At 49.8% G+C, this 20,561-nt stretch overlaps 1 protein-coding gene across 2 annotated transcripts in view; it reads right to left on the reverse strand.

The window, feature by feature from the left end:
• Nucleotides 1-7,737: 7,737 nt before the first annotated feature.
• The window catches only part of Fstl4 (follistatin-like 4), a 376,776-nt gene continuing 363,952 nt past the window's right edge, over nt 7,738-20,561 (reverse strand). For both annotated transcript variants that reach the window (XM_013508431.1, XM_005376123.2), the window contains 3 exons: nt 18,231-18,338; nt 10,755-10,864; nt 7,738-8,549 (listed from right to left, as the gene is read on the reverse strand). In XM_013508431.1, the coding sequence (XP_013363885.1) occupies nt 7,847-8,549; nt 10,755-10,864; nt 18,231-18,338 (921 nt within the window). In that variant the 3' untranslated portion in view covers nt 7,738-7,846. The remainder of the gene's footprint in view (nt 8,550-10,754; nt 10,865-18,230; nt 18,339-20,561) is intronic.

Raw genomic sequence — 20,561 nt, forward strand, 5'->3', positions numbered from 1 at the left:
CTTTTAGGGCTCGCCAGGGTCGCTGTAAATCACTTGCTCTTTCTTGTTCACAAGGAATGCTGAAAATCTCCCTGTTGTGTCTACTTGGGGGGCGCATTCTATTCTGCCCGAGGCCCATGGAGCCCGCCTGCGGGTTGTCACCCTCACCCCATTGAGATTAAGCCCAGGGCCTTCACACTGAATTACAGCTTCAGCCTTCTTTATTTTGAGACAGGGTCTCCTTAAATCACTAAGTTGTCCAAGCTGGGCTCCAACTTGCAATCTTCTTGCCTCAGCCTCCCACAGTGGTGGGATGACAGGCATGTGCCACCGTGCCAGGCTACTTCCTATTTCTTCTTCCTGGGGCTCTCAGGACACCGCCCAGTCTTACTGGTCACTGCTAACCAGTCTTTTGCCTGCTAACTGGATTTCACTTGCGCGGGAACCTCTGGTTAGACAGGATTAACCAAACCGAGAGGTGAGAGCCAGCAGCTTTGGAGCAGTGGCAGCTAAAGAAACGCTAAGTTTCTTTGGGCTGAAGTTTATGCATAAAGATGCTACCCATGTCGATGTGAAAAAATAAGATGCTGTTTCTTGTATAAAGAACATTTAGTTTTTAAATTTTGCTATGAGCTTTAGATCTGGGCAGACCCAGCTTTGTTAGCTGAGAGTGTGGCCCTGGGGCGGTCTGTTGGCCACCTCCCCATTCTCCTTGGTGGCCTGCTGGCCTCTTGAACACTGGGGCTCCCGCCTTGTGTTGGTTTTCTTGGGCCCTGTGTTCTCTGGTTCCCGTACAGACACTGCCCTCTCTCTAGGAACTCAGTGCGCATCCTTGTCAGCCCTTCCCAGCTCTAGGCAGCGCTGGGGCCTTCCCTGTGCGGTTTGAACACCCCCCTCCTACCCGTATCCTGCCTTAGCCCCTGAGAGAAGCATGCCTCTGGTCTTCAGAGTCTCAGACTGTGGCCGCTTCCCCTAGGGACATGTGCTGTCTGTGTCATCCCTCAGACAGCTGTTTTGGCTCTGAAGATAGTTGTCCTTGAGTGTGGTGACCTTAGGCCATGTGTAGCTGAGGGCCCCATCTCTAGGCATCGGAGTCCTGGATGTGGCCAGGAGACAAAGCCATGTTCCTAGCATCACCTCTCCTTCTCCTCCTCCCTCTTTAACCCAGACACCTTTAGTGTCCTGGCTGGGAAGGTGCTCCGCAGAGCCTGAAGGACAGCTTCACCTCTTACAACGTGGTATTCCGCCCTGCAGCTCTTCCAGCCTCAGGCCTGGCTGTGTGTGAGATTTCCCCTCTCATAGCTGCGATGCATTCTTGCTGTTCTTGCTCAGGCAAACCCACTGCTTTTGCAGCTGCTGTTGGCAGCGGGCTCTCACCCACCTGTTTAGCACCTAGCCTTCCTGCCGATTTCCACATCATATCTTCCAAATAACTTCCCAGACAAGCTCTCTTGCATGCATCCCCGATGAGCCTGTACCCTCATGATTCTTGGATCTGCTTGACCCCTGCAGACATGGGCTGCATGCGGATCCAGCCTGGGTACCACCATGGCTTTGAAAAAATGCAGGTTGAACAAGGGATGGGATGTGGTTGCCCAGGTATTCTGGTCGTGCGAGGAGCCAAAGAGAAGCGTTAGCCCCTTAGGCCTTGGGTGAGGAGGAAGCAGTTGAGGCTCAGGGTGAGACAAGCTCCTGCCTTGTTTGGTGCAGGTTCTGAGGCCCACGGCACTCCCCTGGTGTCGGCCTCTGACTTCCCAGGATTGGGAGTAGATAGGATGTAGCCACAGTGTGTATGGTGATGCCCAGGCTTGGGGCAGTGAGCGAACTGGTGACGGCTTTCTTCACCAGGGTTTGGGTTTGGCTCAGATGCAGGCCCAGCACACAGAGGCTGCTGGGGACCCTCCTAATGTTAATGAGAGAGAGATAAGGGGGGTCTGTGAGAGAGTGGGGCTAGAGCAGCTGGGGCGACCACAGGGAGCAGCGTCAGCGGTTAGGAACGTGTATGTTGGCTGCATAGACTTGGACCTGAAGCCTGGCTGTGCTTCCTCTCCTGTGAGGTAGAGATCGCCGTGACAGCCACCTTATGGAGCTATTGTGTGATTTAAAATGGGCGCTCAGCCAGCACCCGTCACAGGGCTGGGAACATTTAGTGTCCTGGGAAAGATGGCAGCAACATTGTGTTTATATCACTGCGATGATGGTTCACGTGTCAGCTTGGCTGGTCCCCTGCTCCCAAGTTCCCATGTCAGAACCCGACTCCCAGTGCGTGGGTGTTTGGCGGTGGACCCTTTGGTGAGGTGACCAGGACACCTAGACCTGTGATGATGCTGGAGCCCGGGTGGTCCTGCCTAAGTCAGTTCTTGCTTTAACAGCTACTGACAAGGGCTGGGGATTTAGCTCAGCGGCACAGCGCCTGCCTGGCAAGCATGAGGTTGTGAGTTTGATTCCCGGTACCAGAAGAACAAACAAAACAAAACAACTACTGACAGACTGACCCCAGGGAAAGGTCACTTTTCTCAAGTTTTATTGTAAAATCCTCAGAAAAAGAGCATTTACAATGACAATACTTTATGATAATCTGTGAGTTATTTTTCTTTAAATCAAGTGGTACTGCAAATACGTCATGTGTTCAATACCGTGTCATACGTCAAAGTAAACACAAACTTATTTCAAATGCCACGTACTGTTACTGTGTTGGTACAAATTTCTACTAAAGTTGATGTATTAAAAATAATTTATATATATTTTATAAATAAGGAAAAATTCACATGTATAATAATTACAGGAGGCCTTTTGAGAAATACTGGTGATTACAGAAAATATATTTTGGAGTTTACACAACTGCTCAAAATAATGCAACCTGCCTTGACATGAGAGAGCTGAAAGTTTTCTGAGGTGGGGAGGGGTGAGACTCTTAACAGGACAAGTGGTGTGTGTGGCTTCATGTCTTGGGGGTCGTTTGATAACACGATAGCAGGAGTCTATGTGCGCGACCACTTCAGCAAAACTCCATGCCCAGTTCTGCCTTTAGATCATCTCGCACGACCTTCAGAAAGCACAAGCAGCAGCAGAAAGGGAGGAAGTGATGGGGCCGGGTAGGAAGGAGGGGGCCTGGCCAGCCCTGGGAGCCAGGCAGTGAGGGTGTGGGGGGTGCCACCCGCTCTGGTGCAGGGGCCGGGGGGCGGCCTGCAGGCCTGGTGTCCTTGCCTCTGAGAAGTAGCAAGGGACCAGCAGCTCTTCACCCCCGGCAGGTGCCATGCTGGGCAGTGGTTGAAGGTTGAGGGTTAGGAAATTTTCTCATTTTGGAGTTCTTGGCCTCCCAACCAGCCAGTACTGTACTGGTCGCTCTTACTCAGAAACAGTGCTCTGATTTGAAGGCAGTGCCTCCGAAGAACAGCATGCTCGGAGCCTGCCACGGAGACATGTGGAGGGCCACGTGTCACCAGGCTTGGTATGGGGGCCAGATCACAGTTATTGCTTTGTGGAATGTAGGCTGAGCGCTCCAAAGCCCTCCAGGGCAGAGCCCACTTCTCTGGGGCCACATGGGAATAGGATGGTCCCAGCTCTGTCAGGGTGAGCTTAAAAAGAAGGGTGTGTGGGGCTGGGGATATAGCTCAGCGGCACAAGCACCTGCTTGGCAAGTGCAAGGTCTTGAGTTCAACTCCCGGTACCAGAAAAAAAAAAAAGTGTGTGAACGGTGACTTTGTCTAAAAAACAAAAAACGGGCTAGACACTCTGGTGCTGGCCCAGAAAGCCTCACTGTGAATTTTGGAAGTTAATCCCCACTCTCCCTGAATTTCCCACTCCATATTTGATTAGATTAGGCCTCACTGCTGGCTGCCCACAGCCCTGAAGGAGGATACAGAGCCATAAGACAATGCTTGCTCAGCTCGGAGTGTCAGCTGGGTGGCTCATGCCCAAAGCCTGCGGGCCCAGATAGGACATTCAGTCCTCAAGTGACTTGGAAGGTGAACTGGCGGAGACAAAAGCAGGAAGTGGGCTGTGGTCTACCAGCTACTAGGAGTCTTGTAGTCACACCCTGAGGATAGGCACTGTTTTTTTTTTTTCCATTTGAATCTTTTAAGCTTCTCTGTTTTATGATCTTTGTGATTTGGAGAGAAAACAAGGCAGTTATTGACTTTCTTAAACAAAACTGCTTTGCCTACATGCCAGTCTCAGAGCAGATTGTAGCATCTGGCCTTTGAGTGACTTCTCGCTTGAACCCAAAGCAAAGCCTCCTGGGCAGAGGCGCCTGGCGCTGGCACGGTGGTAAGGTCCATGGCTGTGGAGTGGTGGCAGCTGCTGTGGAGTGGCGTATGAGCAGAGAGCCTGAGACAAAGCAGGGACCAGGAAAGGAAGAAAATGAAAGGGAGTGGAGGGAGGTCAGGGAGCTCCCATCCCTAAGAGCTGAGGCTCAGGTGAGATGTCCTGGTCTTCTTGCTGGACAATACCAACGTCCCTGATAGTTCTGAGCAAGCTTCTTCCGATCTTGACAACCTAACTCCATAGACTGTGTGCCCGGGTGTGGGGTGTGATTCTGGACAGCCAGGGGCTGTGTCCTGAGGGGTTCTGACTGCACTTGGAGTGGGAGCAGGGGTGCTGGGGTGGGCAGGGGACTTCCTCATCAGCACTGCAGTCATCTGACGTCACCTGTCTGGCCTCCTGGCCTGGGGGTGGCATTTGGGGGGTACTGGGTGCAGGGGGAGAATGTGAGGTAGATTGGCAGATGCATAGGAGGGAGAAGGAGCAGTCAGCTCCCCTGGAGGCTTGCTTCTGAAGGGGCGGGTTGGAGAGTTACGGGGTTGTCCTAGTGAAGATGGTTCAGTGTCCATGGTATTTGAATGAAACATGTTGTGAAAAATGAGTCTATGACACTTTTAAGCCCCTTGTAGAAAAATATATTCAGAATGAATCTGTTTCACATCTCAGTTCTGAAAGCTCCTTTAGTTCACAGGTTATTGGTCAATACAAAACAAGATGTGGCCATACAAAGCCGATTCCTGGCTGCTTGCCTACATGAAGACTCAGCAGTTACAGTGCTCCCTGGTGACACGGCATCTTCGGCTTTATTGGGGTTGCATGCTGCCTGTGCTCCAGGGTGTCTCCCTGGAGCTGGGAGCCCTTTGGGGGCACACACGAGCAGGGAGATGGGGAGATGGCTGGTGCAGCAGGGAGTGCAGGGGCTCCGCTTGTCTCTGGCAATGCTACCTGTAGGTCAAAGGACCTGTGGTCGGTCTGAGTCCTTGGCCCCAGCCAAGACATCAGAAGGCGCTTCCAACTTCCTCCTGTGGATGGGGCAAGGTCGCAGGACATGCGAGTGGCTTGGGGTGGAAGAAATCAGTGCGGGCCAGCTCCAGGCAGGGCCAGGTCGGTGTTGCTGAGGCTGTGACAGTGGCCTTCACCATGCTGGGTGTGGCTGGCCCTCAGGTCTGCTTATGCAGGAGGTTCCTTCTGTTGGCTCTTGTCATGCTGTCCATTCGGGGGTGGCTGGATGAGCTTTGGGATCTAGAGCCTTCATGCAGAGCCCTGCCCGCTCAGCTAGAAAGAGAGCAGGAGCCTCCGTTTCAAAGCTTTCATGTTGCCGCAGGGTCATACTACTTGTGTTCGTTATTCTGGGGAAAAAAAGAACTGTTGAATTTTTGTGAAATCAGTTGTATTTCACAGTTACTGATTAGGTGTATGTAAGTAGCTGTTAGGTGATTCTTTGGGTAAATCAGCCTTTCTTTAGTAACGCGAGCTGTTAGCTGTTAATCTTTGTCAGCAGGGCCACTTGCTGGGTTGCTAGGGGAGACCCACCTGTGGTGATGTCCCCTCCCCTGGGGGCTTTCAGTCTGTGCTCAGGAGCCTCCTCTGGGGCTGCAGTGTGGGAAGAAGGGCCGGCAGGTCTGGCCTACTGTTCCCTGCTTCCCATTGCGGAAGATCCACTGGCTTCAGGGCTGGAAAACTGTCCTGCTTTTGTGACTGCATCCTGGGACTGGGTTCCTGCAGTGCTGAACCAGACTGTAAGCCCGCGATTTCGTATGCTGACTCGGTTTTGTCCCTCATGCAGGCCGGGGACCTACGGCAGCTACTGTCTCTGGTCCTCTTTACCATAAGGACAGGGCACAGGCAGACGTGCTTCCCAGGCACACTCAGAGACAGAAGGGGCAGTGCGGAGGAGGCTAGTGTGGGGACTGGCGCTGGTACTCCCTGTCTAAACGGCCAGTTTGGATGGGCTTGGTCTTTTCCCTCGGAATCCTGCGACGCAGAGGGTCTGATGCTCTGGCCTCATAGTTGGGGAGCGAGGTCTTCCTCCTTTAGGCTCAGAGACTTGTCTTCTATCAGGGGCTCACACAATTTTACCAAAGGGAGAAGTTCGTGAACACTGGAGAATTTCAGTGTTAAACATGGGAGTTTGGGAGTTAATATATTAAGATACTGAGGTTGGAAAAAAAAAAGGTGAGATGTGCTATCCTTCTACGCCAGCTTTGGAGGTCAGTATTCCCAATCTGTGTCTGCATGTCTTACCTTAGAAAAACAACAGTGTGAACATACACGTATAGGCACACTCCTGGGAGTCATATGGGACAGGTACCTGGTGGCCCAAAAGACAGGCGACACAGGAGAGGTGTGGCTGGGGTGGGGGAACTGGGGAGGGGGCAGGCGGCGTGGGCGGTGGGAGCGGAGCTGGGTATGTTGAGGGTGATACAGTCCATGTCTGCAGAGTCACAGCAACCCTGGCAGGTGACGGTGGCTGAATTAGCTGCGGCGTTGGGGGCCGGACTATCTCTCCTAACCCCCTGCGCTTCCAGAGTGATCAGGCCAGAAAGCAGATGCGGTGCTGATGCAGGGCTGGGGCAGCAGTGACAAGAGCCAGGCCCACAGGCAGAAAAGAAATCCAGCTCTACAAGGTATGGCCTCCCGAGCCCGGAGGGACATTCGTGTCCTTGTCCTCTTCTCTAAGCTTCTACTGAGCTTAGAGCTGCCTGCCTTTGTCACGCAGCACTAGTCTGCCCTGAATCTGGGGTACGGGGCCTGACCAATGAAATGTCCCCTTTCCATGGTGAGGAGCAGGCACGCAGGGCTTGTCTTGGTCTCTCCGGGACCCCACAAAGGACAGCGTCTTTAGCAATGCGGTGACTTGACCTGCATTCGGGGAGTGGGCGGCGATGGCAGAGCAGGCCACTGTGGCTGGATGACCACTGTCCTTCTGGCCGTGGAACGTGCAGCTGTGACCCTCGGAGACGTGGCCTAAGGCAGGAAGAATCCAGCTGAACCTCGAAGAACGTCTTTCTGCTTACTAGCATTTGAGATTATAAAAAATTAGTTTTTAATCAAAAATTCCCAAAATAAAGCGAGTGATTTCCCCGTCCCCCGAAGTGGAGTCGTGTTGCACGACAAGTCAGATGGAAAGGAAAGCAAGCAGCAGCCTAGAGGGGAAGAGAGGTCCGGAGCATGAGCGAGGGCGAGGGCCTTGACCACAGGGAGGAAGGGAGAGGCCGCTGGCTCAGCCCTGCTTCGGGCCGCTGCTTCCCAATCTGCGGGACAGGACAAAGACGCGTGAAGGCAACCCCCAGGAGCGTCAGCCTGGGCACAGGCTGTCTCGGTCCGAAGCGTCCCCAGGTGACGCAGCGGGCCGCCTGGCACAGCAAGGACTCCCTTACCCAGCACCAGTGTTCTCATCGCAGCTCAAGGCGAAACTCACACTTCCTAACGAGAAGCCCCCAGTCTCTGGAGCGGCGCAGACCTTAAACTAGGAAACTTGCAAGGAGACCAGTGTTGAACCACAAAGCGGATACGGGGTTTTGCTTTTGTCTGTGAAAATGTACAGCGTGCCGGCTTGGGCTGTGGTGGCGGGACTGGGCGGTGCTGCCAGGCCGGGGCGCCCTCATACCTCGCCCACCCACACCGCCGCCGCGGCCTGCTTCACCCCGGACACCTCACAGCGCAGCGCCTTTCGCCTCCCGCTGATCAGGAGCAGAGACTCCTGCGCAGGTGTGAGCAGGTACTGTCCGAACAGCCCGCTGTCCCTTAGGACTCTGCGGGGTGCCCCCCAGGGCTGGGCCGGCCCCGCAGGCGGCTCCTTGGAGTTCTTCAGCACGCCCCTCTTCCCTGTGGACAGCTCCAGGAAGAGCAGGTCCGGCGCAGTCTCCAGAGTGGCGTAGACGTTGTACTGATTGCCCTCGGTGAAGGAGCGCTGGAAGGCCAAGTCTGAGATGCCTCGGCTTATTTCCAGGTCATAGAGGGTCCGGATCTCACCCTGCATCGTGACTTCCTGCACGTACAGCCGGGTGCTGTGGGTGGCGGCGCTGACGATGAAGCGCCCGTCAGGGGACACGTGCGGGGTCCCTGTCACGTCACCGTTGGGACCCAGGACCGAGTCTGTCACCCCGTCGATGAGCAGCTGTGGGGGCCTGGGGCCGGGGCTGTCCTGTTGGCACTGGACAAAGAAGTAGCCGCCCAGGTGGGTGTGCGCCATGGCCTCGGGCACACAGCCGTGGCGCCTCAGGCCGATGGTCTTGAGCAGCATCAGTGTCTCCAGGTCCACTTTGTGCACCGCAGGCTCAGACTTGTTGAAGATGAAGCCAAACCTGGGGGCAGAAAAACGGAGGTCAGAGAGCAGGAGGCCTCTTCCAGGGCCAGAGGTGCCTCACTCTCCTAAATGTTTAAACCCTTACCTTTCCTTTATCATGATCTGTCAGTGATCTCATCATCTGATAACAAGACCTACCGTTCTGCAGGGATGGCCTCCTAACCAAATTGCCTATGAGGTCAGGCTGAGTCGATTCAGTGACAGATGTTCCTGGACTCATGCTCTTAAGTATGCACTTGTCTTAAGGGTTTTTTTTTTTTTCACTGTTGGGGGTGAACCCAGGGCCTTGTGTGTGCTGAGCTCTACCAGTGAGCCATAGCCCCTGCCATAAGACCTGTCTGGAAAGTAGGCCTGTCCTTGCCTGACCTGCTCTCACTATTTCTCTTGCTCAGTGGCTCCTCTGTAAGGCGGGTAAGGCAAGGATAGGTGGGTTGGGGCTGGCATATTTGATCTCTAATTTTCAAGGCTGATTATTTTCCACCTCCGTCCTATTTTCAGGGAAACATGGTATCTACCATCTATTTTTGTGGTACTAGGAATTGAACCTACGGCCTTCACACTGAGCTATATCCCCAGCCTATTTTTATTTTTATTTTTAATTTTTTTTTTGTTTTGAGATAGAGTCTCACTAAGTTGCTGAGGCTGGGCTCAAACTTGTGATCCTCCTACCTCTGCCTCCCAAGTAGCTAAGATGGCTGTGGCTGACTAGCAGTGGTTTTTAAAGAAGGGTACAAGGCCGTCAGCGGGTTTTCCCGTGGGGATGCCTTCAAATCTGCTTCCCTTGGGCTTGCATAAGCTAGGGCTGGTGGACCCGGGCTGCAGTGTGAGCATGAGCAGAAGGACGTGAGAAGCCTGCCCCTACTACCTGCTACGAGGACAGAGAGGCGTCCTCTAGCTCAGCTGTTTCCTGGGTGAACGAGCAGGTCAGGGTGGGAGGACAACGGTACAGCTGGGGAGGTAGACTTCCTACCCACGCCTTCACCCTGAGTGAGCGCTGTCTCTTCCATGGCACCGTTCACACAGGAAGGAAGACTCCTGGGTGGGGCTGAGGAGAGCATCCACCTAGGGAGCCGGGTGGCCCGGAGCCGCTACGCGGCCTTGCTGGCTGCAGCGGCTGTGCCCAGCTGCTTGCCTGAGCCTCAGCGACTCTGCTCGAGCAGCTCAAGCGGGTGGTCCTCACTGACACCTGGGATTCTGAAACTCCTGGGAGGCGCTTACAAGTTCTGAAAGCTCTGACTCCAGGTCCGACTTCCCTCGGACCTAGAGAGCCTGCACCCGAGTCCCTTGCTCTCAAAGGCTTGTTGGTGCTGGTCCCCTAAAGGCGTAGGAGAAATCTCTTCCATAATTTTCTCTGAAAAGCTGTACCTCAGAGTGGGCAAATTGCTTCCTTCCTCCAGGAGCGTCTTTACAGCGACCTTCAAGAGCCAGAGTGTGGCCAGAGCGAGACAGCCCTGCCGTGAGATCTCGGGGTCTGGGGACTCGGGGGGCAGCTCACTGTGCTGGCAGGGACAACTTCACAGAAAATCTTAGGGCTTCTGAAACAAGTAGGGAGGGGCGAGGGAGGGGAGCGGCTGCACTCGAGGCCATGGCGGTTACTGTTGGGTTGCTGTTTTGGATGGAGGCAAACCACGGCCTCAGGAGGCCTTGGCTCTTCGTGGGCCCTGCTCAGATGTCCTGGGGGCACCTGGAGGAACCGTGGGTGGTGGTTGGCTGGGAATGGGGCAGAATGGGAGCCTGAAGGAAGACCTGGGTTTACCTTTTCTCACTCTGACAGGTCACGCCTGTGTAACTTTGGTTGGCGTCTTCACTCTCTGGGCCTCAGTGTCCCCACTTGTAAAGTGAGTCCGGACCACCTCCACTAGGTTTTTGTGTCTACTGAACAGGATGTTGGTTAGCCACTGTTGGTTCCTTCTTTCCTCTGTGGCCTTCGCCTGGAGCGTGAGACTTCCGGACATCACCAGGCCCCTGGATGTGTCAGGAGGTGGGCACCGCCCAACTACCACGGAGGTGCTGAGCAGTGAGGACTAGGCTCTGGGTCTGCTTTGCCAGAGATGGATTCATTTCTCCACCCCTTTCTGTGGAGTCTGAAGCCTGTAGAGGAGGAGTGGGGAGAGGGAGGAAGGGGCCTGCCCCACCGGGCAGGGCGGCCGTGGCAGGGCTGGGCCAGGCATGGAGCGCTTAGTGGTATGGGGGCCAGGCTCACCTGATGTGGTTGATGATGAGGTTCGTTGGCGGAATGAAGAAATCGTCCACTCCTGAGAACGGTGTTCGGATGAGGTGCTGACCCTGGCCAGTGCTGGCTTCTGTGATCACCTACAATGCAGAGCAGGTCCTTGCGAGGGCCTGCCAGGTGGGGGACACCTGGAGACACCTGCATGCTCCAGGGTGGAGCCCCAGAGGGGTGCTCGGAGAGAGACGGTGGCTACACCGGTCTCAGGCAAGGGACAGGAGCCATGCAGGGGCTGCTTGGGAATGTCAGAGGCAGGAAGGGAAGGGGTGGTGGATAGGAGAGGAGGCCCGGGCACTCTCTCCTGCCGGATCGGCCCCCTGGTGGCAGACTGGGACTGACGGATGGTGTCGGGCTTTTGAGGTCCCCCGAATGGAAACATCACTCTGATGTTTCAGAGACAACTTCCTCCCGCCCAGGGAAGTCTACCTTTTCAATTTTGAGGCCACCTTGGGGGCAAAAGGGAGAGTGTGTTGAATAATTAAAATGTTAAGTGGTGGAACTGTTTCCTGGGCATTTATTTGCATTAAGTGCCAGGTGCCTGGGCCAGCTTGTTGGGAATCTCTGCCTTCTTCGGAATGGATTAGAGAAGGCCAGACTCGCGCCAGGCTGACACTCAGATGCTGCTCCTGCCGCTTGGTGTCTTGTAATTAGAATGCTAGGGAGGCTCTGGCTTCACAAAGGGACTCGCAGTGAAAACTAAGGAATTGGGCCTGGTGCTTTGCACAAACTGAGTGTGCTTCTGTTTCCCTAGAGGTAGTGCTTTCTTCACTGGGGCCTTGGACGGGGTGGCCAGAGCCATCCCCTGCTCTGTTTGTGTGTGTCAGGACAGAGCTGGGTGGTGTGTAAGGCCAGACAGGACCAGAGTGGCCTGGGGTGCCGAGGGTGGCCTGTCCCCTGCCCTCTGCACATACTCATCAATCAGCATTCAAGTTCTAGGCCATTCCTGGAAACAGGCAGACCTTCCCCTGCAGTGGCTTTCTAATCCACAGGCGCTAAGGACCAGGGCAGGATGGGCAGGTCCTGGCCCCTGCACAGGAAGCTGAGCTGTTTTTCTTGGTGATGATTTGGTAGCTGTGTATGCAGAATGGAGGGTCCCAACTTCTGCAGCCCGGGGCTGGGCCTGCAGGTGAGGGGGTCTCAGGTGTAGGCTTCCCACTCACATAGCCCGGGAGTTGTCCACACTTCTGCTTCACAGGAACGGGGCTGCCTCTGGCTTTTACTTTCACGACAAAACAAACAGCACCTGCCCTTCCTCCTCAGGCAAGTCTGAGTCTTTTTTCCAGGCAGTGTGCTGGAGTGGATGGAGGTGTACTGTGATTTTCAGTCTTGGAGCAGCTCTAAAGTTGCACTGGGTTATTTTCCTGTGATTCTTTCTCTCTCTTTTTTTTTTTTTAATGGCCAAATGACACTGGGGTGGCAATTCCTTGGGAGAAAAACTGATAGAACTAGGTATTAAGAACAGATGTACATTAGGAAACTGATCTTAGAGCATTTGAGGGAAAATGCCAGAGGATTCCAAGGCGGCACACAATCATAGCTGATACCAGGCTGTCCTTTCGGCTTATAATAGAGTTGGAAAATTACAGGCTGTCATCGGTCAGCGTCGCTCACGCTTCACTGCCCTGACACCCCCTATTCAGAGGTGACTTCATCAAAACTCAGTACTGCGGGCCATCGAGCGGATGTGGGCATGTCAGCCTGGCTTCTCAGAGGCCCTGTTCCTTCTCAGCCTCGTCTCGTATCCTGGCAAGTCTCCCTTTTGGACATGTGTCCGAAAGAGAACTGTTAAGCCCCAGGTTCCCGTGGGCTTGGCTCAGGAAATACACATATATGCCTGAGTGTTGGGCGATGCCAGTGGCTGTAAGGCTGGGCACAGGAAGGCTGGGCATCTCCTTTGGATGGGAGGATGAAGCCGGTTCAGAAGTGACACTGGGAGAGGAGGGGCAAGAAGGTGTCCAGAGGGAACAGACTGGGAGGCCGCCAGCAGCTGGGCCGGGGAGAGGGTGGCAGAAGCAGGCTGGGCAGGCGGAAGTCGAGAGGGTACCGAATGTTTATATCCCAAGCTGGCCTCAGTGTAACAAGCCTCATTTATACACATTTCTGTGTGCAGTGAGAGCAAATCTGAATAAATCCCTTAAGGTCGCCATGGTTGGAAAGAATATTAGGTTGTTTTTAACATTTTGCTAATATAAACAGTGTAGTGGCTGATGATGCTGCGGCTAAATCTTTGCACAGCCTCTGGATACATTCTGAGAAGTCAAGATCGTTGGGGAAGGAAACATTCTTTGCAGGCTTTGGTTCATATTTCCCAGGGCTCATCACAAAGGCTGCGCCAGTTAACGCTGCCAGGCGGTGTCTGCTGACACTGGTTTCCTTAATGCAAACCTCTAGCGATGGAGGTAAATTTATTTAAACCTTATTTTTTGGTAAACTTTAAGTTTTGGTGGTATAAACCATTTCCTAGACATCCGGTTATAGTGGTGATGGTCATCATTTTCTCATCCCACATGTTAAGTTGTTTTGCTATTGGATTTAAGGATATTTATTATATTTAAGAAATTTTTGTCATTCCTGTGTTTAGGATTTTTATCAAGAATGTCTACTTAATTAAGTGTCTTTTGAACTTTAAATGAAAATATCTTTTTCCCCCTTTTTTAATTTGTGGGTGTTATGAACGTACACTGGTTTACTGAGAATAAACCTTCATTGTATCCTTGGTCCTGCCGGGGTTCCTGAGGTGCATTCCCTGACTCTATTTCCAATATGTGTTTAGAATTTTGCTTCTGTATTTGTAGGTGAGATTAATTTATAGTTCTTTATTGATTTTTATTTATGGTTCTTTAAATACTATTTTTAATTAGTTTTTATAATTACAACTAAACTGGCTAGGGTGCTACGCATTTTCTCTCCTATGGTCTGTGACAGTTCCAACAAACTTAAAATTATCTGTATTTTGAAGCCTCAATAAAATTCAGCTGTACATTTTTAATGGTCGATCTTTACTCTTAAAAATATCTGCTATGGTAATTGTTCTATTTGAAATTTTCCTTTTCTGAGGTCAGGTTTTTGTTTTTTTGTTTTTGCATTTTGGTTCCGAGAATCGAGCTCAGAACCTTGTGCTTGCCAGACAGGCGCTGTGCCACTGAGCTATATCGCCAGCCTGGTTTTGCATTTTGTAAGCATGCAATTCTTCTAGGTTTAAAAATTTTCCACTCCAGAGCTGTGAGGTCGTATTTATTTTTAACTATTTTCATTCTCTTATATCTGCAAAAATATTCTGTCTCATTTCTCATGTTGTCTATTTTTATTCTTTCTTCTTTACTAGTGTTGTGAGGGATTATTCTGTTTTTGTTTTGTTTCCTACTAATGTCAGTTCTTATTCTTTCTTAACACCTTGTTCTTTTTCTAATTTCTTAACACAAACACTTCCTTTGCAGGGTTCCTTTGCAAATACTCCTTGCATACAGATTTTTCAGTGTTCCTATTGTTTTGATGTGAAGTAGTCTCTTCTAAAATTGCTTTTGATATAATAGCTATTGAGGAGTGTTTTCTTAATGGGTTGCCTTTTAATTATTTCTAATTATCAGGTAATATAACCTATAACATCTAATTCTACAAATATTTTAAAATTTTTTTATGATTAATGATACACTTTTACATATGTGGACAGGTGAAAAAAATCGTATTCGGCACACAAAAAGTCTTCCATATAGTATTAAATTTAGGACCTGGGCGTGGCGATGCAAACCTGTAATCCAGGCATTCAGGAGGCTGAGGCAGGAGGATCGTTGCAAGTTTGAGACCAGCCTGGGCTACAAAGTGAGCTCAAGGCCAGCCTAACCTGCATAGCCAGACCCTGTCTCAAAAAGACAAAAAAAAGTATTAAATTCAGCTTTCTGTTGGTACAGTATGGATACTTTTTTATGTCATTATTTTGTCTCCTTGGTAGGTATAATCTAAGTCCATTTTAAATTAAGTTGTTATTGCAGGTAATCACTCTTATGTACTTAGCTATGTTTTTTGACCCATCAGCTTTTCGTATCATATAATCACTCTTGCTTTCCAGAGCCTTTAATCTCAAATTCCACCTTGTCTGATATTCATGTTCCCTCTCATGGGTGTCTTTGTATCACTAGACTCACACCTCTGCATCTGAGTTTTTATTATCACTTTGTTTTATTGTGTCCTTTGTAAAAAGTTTTCTTTTTGAAAGCCCAGTCTGATCATCTCTGCTCTTCATAATTTAGTTTGTCACATTTAGAATAATGAGCTATTCACTCCTTAACATGCTCTATATCTTCTCTCATTCCAGTAAAGAGAGTTTTGAGCACTTTTTACTTTATCCTCCTAACTTTCACCCCTTAGTTTTATGTTTATTAAAATAACTTATCATCATTTTTCACACCTTGACATCAGAATTTCTTTCTAGCCTCTCCTTATTTAGCAGCACTGTGTACCTTTCCAGTCTTTCCTTATCCTTTTTTAAAATCTTCCTCTCAGTCCAAGAATGCTTGTTTCTCTTTTTCTCACTGTCTTGATGTCTCTGACGGGGTTGACCAGATGTTTGTCTAGTGTCTTTCTTCAGTGTATTCAGTGAGCAATATAGCCTCCCTGTTCTCGCCCACCCTTCTATCTTTCTTTTGACTGGGTGTGTAAATGATGCCTTGGCTGGGCTAGGACTCGTGGATTTCAGGCCTTTCATCCTCTTGGTGTGCAGATGTGAGGCCATGGTCTTCCACCTGTCATTATGGATGAGTTCAATGCCAACCTGACTGTTTTGTCTTTTATAGGTAACTTGTTCTTTCTGCCCTGAAAGATCTTCCCTTACATTTCCTCTTTTTTCTGGGAGTCCTAGAATTTTACTAAGAAGGACACAGCAATGTAGACTAGAACCTGTAGATCTTGTTAGTCTACATGCTTAAGTTTCTTATGCATTATCAGGAAAGTCCTCTCTTTTTTTTTTTTTTTTTTGGTTTTTTCTCCGGTACCGGGAACCGAACTCACGACCTTGCGCTTGCCAGGCAGGCGCTTTGCCGCTGAGCTAAATCCCCAGCCCCTTGCTTAAGTTTCTTGAATTTGGAATTTTCATTCCAAATTTAATATTAGGTTCCGTTTCACTGTGACCTTTTCTTTCTCTAACCTTCTATGGTTCCTAGGTCACGTTTCAGTCTTGTCAGATGTTTGCTCTGTGTTTTCAGAAAGATATTTTTTGTTCTTTCTTTCAGGCTATTTTTTGGGGTGGGGGTGGGGATCAGTAGGAAACATGCATTCTTCTAGCTCATCTTCTGCAGTTTTGATATTTTTGTTCCCTTTTAGTTGAAGAACAAAACAAAACAATAAAACCTTTGTTCTCTTTGGTGGGCCTTCTCCTTGAGTTTCCTTTAAGTGCTTTCTTAGCATTTTTGATCGGTCCTTCCAGGAGCTCTATTTCTCTGAACATACACTCTGTTGGGGTGACTTGCCATGGTTTTTAGACCCTCTGATGAGTTATTACGGGGACCCGGGACTGGTTGGTACACACGTGGGTGACTGTAGCCTCAGCTGACAGAGGTGCAGTCGTGTCTTGCCTGGTCTAGCAGGAGGTAGGCAGGAGGTCAGTGCCTAGGAGGGAGCTGCTTGTGACCCTGGTCTCCTGGCTGTCCACCAGTTTTGGAAACAGAGCACGACTGTCTCCTTCTGCAGTTCCCTTCAGCTGGGTTTCTGAGAGAGAATTAAACTCTGTTGGCCCAAGTCATCCATTGTCTGTAATGGAAGAGTTCCTCTCCTGAACATCTAGAAATCTCTTGGAGAAAATCAAGCAAACAGCCACTCAAGTCACTTTACGCAGGGCTTATTCCTCTCATGATTTCCTCCTGAGAAGCGCTGGGTCAGGCACACACAGTGCAGGGTGTGGCTGACCTTCCCTGGCTGGCAGAGGAAGGTGTGCCCCAGGTCTGTGGAGCCTAAGCTCATCCCGGGGAGCAGTAAGTAAAGGACAGGGGTCTGAATGCCCAGCCAACCTGCGCAGCCACACTGCTTGGGCTGGACAACAGACAAATTGCTTAACTTTTCTGGCACACTGTGGACACCTAGTAAATGTACTTTTGTTTCAAAAATGTTCAGGCATCGTCCCTGATGTAGTGGGGTTGAGGGATGGTGGGACCTCTATGAGGTAATTGGGTAATAGGGACTCCATCCTCCTGGAGGGCTTAATGAGCTCTGATGGGAATGGCTTGTTGTCATGAGAGCACGTTGTTATAAAGGGGACCTGGCCCTTCTCACTGTCTTGCACATGGGATTTTTCTGTGTGTTCCTCCTACCCACATCTCTCCTATGGACAAGATGCAGTGGGAAATTGAGGAGTGGATAAGAAAAATGTGGTATTTTTATACAATGGAGTATTACTCAGCTATAAAGAAAGATAAACTCGAGGCTTTTATAGGTAGATGGATGCAACTAGAGACCATACTCAGAAGTGAAATAAATCAGACCTGCATGTGTAAATACTGTATTGTCTCCTTAGTATAAGAACTTGAAAGAGTAAATAAAACTGAAAGGGAGAATAGATACTGTGAAAGGGAAAGAAACTGCTTAATAGGAAAGAAGAACTGGGATGAGGGAACAAGAAAAAATAAGAAAGAAGAGAAATATATATATATATATATATATATATATATAGACACACACACAAGATAGCTAAGATAATTGCACTACTAATTTCTATTGGTTTATTGAAAGAATCATGTTTAATTGTTTGATCAATCTTGCATGCTTGTGTTTGGTAAGCTGAGCAACTACTTTGAAGATAACCGTAAGTAATACAATAACCATTGTAGATTTCCTATCATCTTGTTTTGAAATTCTGTATCATTTTTTAATAGTTTTTGTGGTTTTATTTTTGTCTTTGTTTTTGTTCTTTTCTCTTTAAAATAAAAAAAAAAAGATGCAGCAGGAGGCCCTTACTAGAAGCTGACCAGATGTAGCTGCCTGATCTTGGACACAAACCACAAGCCAAAATAAACATCTTTCCTCTGTAAAGTACCCAGCCCTGGGTATTTTGGTTTAGCAATAGAAAACAGATGAGGACAGCCGGCATCTGTGACTTGCTATTTTCCCACCTGCCCAGCCCAAGGTGAAGAAAACTGTGTCCCCCTTCTTCCTGCCTGGACCCCAGTGCCTGGTCCTGCTTGGTTCTCAGAGTTACTGGCCCAAGAGAGGTGGGACTGGCTTATCATGGAATAGAATATGTCATCGTCAGTATTACTGTCTTTAAAGTAGGCCTGGCTGATGATATTTTGTTAGTTGCCTGGTGGGGGCAATTCCCTGAGGCCATTTCCTACTTTCTCCTTGAGCCTTATGGAAATATTTAGGGTAAACGGGAATATTTGCCCAGGGAAGCAGGAGACATTGGTCTTACAGGAAGGGCCCAGCTTGTGTAGGGTAAGTGTAGCCTCCACATGCTTCACATACCTGCAGGCGTGGCTGGGCCTTGTGCATGTCCCCCCAGCTCAGAACCCACACTTGGTCATGCGACTTGTCATAGGACAGCTTAGCCGGCAGGGGGTCCACACCTATGGACTTGAAAAAAAATAGCGACAAGTTGGTCATCCTTGTGGTGGAAGCTGATGCGATGGCCTTTTCCGGGCTTGGTGTCCATGGCCGTCATTCCCGGGGAGTGGAAAGCTGGCCTCTCAGGGCTGCCTGCTTGGAAAGCCAGGGCAGAAGCCTCCCCTCTGGCCGGCATTATCCTCAGAGGCCTATAATTGGTCAATAATGTCCTCTCTCTCTCTTTAATATCCTCTCATTTAAGGACTTTCTTTCATCTTTTACTTGAAGGGACCCAGACTAACTCGGCTAAAGCCTGAACACGGAGGTTTTTCGTTTACCACTCAGAAACCAGCTCCAGGGGTCCCGTTTCTCTTCCTCCTACAGTTGTAGGTCCCTTTGCCCACTCAGCACCTTTCCCTCGCTGCTCTGTGTCCCGGATTCGTCCTTTCCCAGCGCCTCTGAGGTGGATTCCGAGTTTGTTCATTTTCACCCCCTCTCTCACCTTTGTTAGACTCTGAGTAACTTCTTTCTTGGCACATCCTTAAGCTAAAGCCTTTGGGATTCAGACGGTAATATCAGGCAGATTCTCTTTAACTGCAGAATCTGAAATTCTGCTGCCTGAGGAAGCCATAGCTTCTTCTGGGGCCCTGTCACACGATGAAAGCTATTTTTAAAAAACTTCTTACCATGTAGTCGTATAAGTCCCAAAACTTTACTCAATAATTTTCATGTCATAAGGCCTGAACCCCAGGGCTTTCTGTTGCCATTCACTGGCCAGTGTCCCAGTTACTCCCTTTGTTCACTAAATATGTTGACCTGGATTCACTGTCATCTTTTCTATTACTCACTCCGTCACCAGGCTTGGTGCCTTCAAATCCATCCACATGGTTGCTTTGTCCAAAGCTGGCGTTCTTAGCTCCTTCCTGGTTTCAATACTCTTTTCCTCTATGCCCCACCCCCCAGCCACCAGAACTTGTACCTGGTCACCATAATTTCTAAAATTTCAATCTCAACAAACTACATTGAAGCTTTTCTGGTTGGGTGAAAAAAATTAACCATCTTTGCACAACCTGGTCAGAACTTCTCTAAGGACTCATCTATGGAGCTGCTGTTTTCACTTCTTTTTGACTCATTTCCACCAAATTTGCATCCTGTCCCCTCCATCGGAGTGCCCCAGTCCTCTCTGCCGAGTCCGGAGATCACGTTGTGATCCTTCTCCGCACGATTCAACAAGATTTCCTGTAGTTCATCATTTCATTTTAGACATGTTTTCTTCCTTCGACTTCCCATCTCCCTGGCTTCTCCACTTTCACCTGACTTCTTGTGGTTGGTATCTCCCACCTGATTCTCCCCTCCTACACCCTTCTCCTGGTACTGATTCCTAATAACCTCTACACTCTGGTGACGATAGGGTGATTCATCGTTAATGCCCTCAAGGTAGGATGCACAGAACCGAGCGTCTCATGACTCAGCAGTGCTAGTTACTGAAACACGTTTCGTCTCCCTGCACCATCCCATTTGAAGAGTCCTTTTACTTTCCCACTCGAATTAAAAGCTCCTGTCCCTCCACGTCTCAAGGTGAGACTCTTTCTGTTTTTCTAGACCTGACCTACTCTGATCCTCTGTACCGTTCAGGGAGCCCACCTGATTCCCTCCCAGCCAGTTTCCAGGCTACTTCCCTTCCTTTGCCAAAGGCTTTGGCACCCAACATGGTCTTCTGCTTCCCAGAGCTGCTTAGACCATCATAATAATATTAGCTGAACCTCAGCTTTAGCTTCTCTCTCTTCCTCTCCCTCCCCACTTCCTTCCTTCTTTCTTCCCTCCCTCCCTCCCTCCTTCCTTCCTTCCTCCTTCCTTCCTGCCTTCTTCCCTCCCTCCCTCCTTCCTTTCTGCCTTTCTCCCTCCCTCCTTCCTTCCTTCCAGACAGGGTCTTGCTATGTAGTTCAGGCTGGCTTTGAACTCACTGTCTAGCCCAGCCTCAGCCACTGGAATGCTGGGATTCCAGGAGTGTACCACCATGCCTGGGTCTTGTTCTCTTAAAAAAGAAAAAAGCCCTTTTTGACTCCCCATTCTCTTCCAGCTACTCCATTTTTCTACTCTCTTCAAGCAAACTTTCTCTAAAATCTGAACAGAGGCTATTGTTTTTCCTTTCTGCTTAATCTTCCCCTATCAGATTTCACATTCCTGTTTGGAGGCAGTGTGGAGGAAAGGGTGAACAGTTAAACCAACATCTCTTAAGTTCAGAACAGAATT

Source organism: Chinchilla lanigera, unplaced genomic scaffold, assembly GCF_000276665.1.
Source record: "Chinchilla lanigera isolate Chin_1 unplaced genomic scaffold, ChiLan1.0 scaffold00007, whole genome shotgun sequence".
Classification (NCBI taxonomy): domain Eukaryota; kingdom Metazoa; phylum Chordata; class Mammalia; order Rodentia; family Chinchillidae; genus Chinchilla; species Chinchilla lanigera.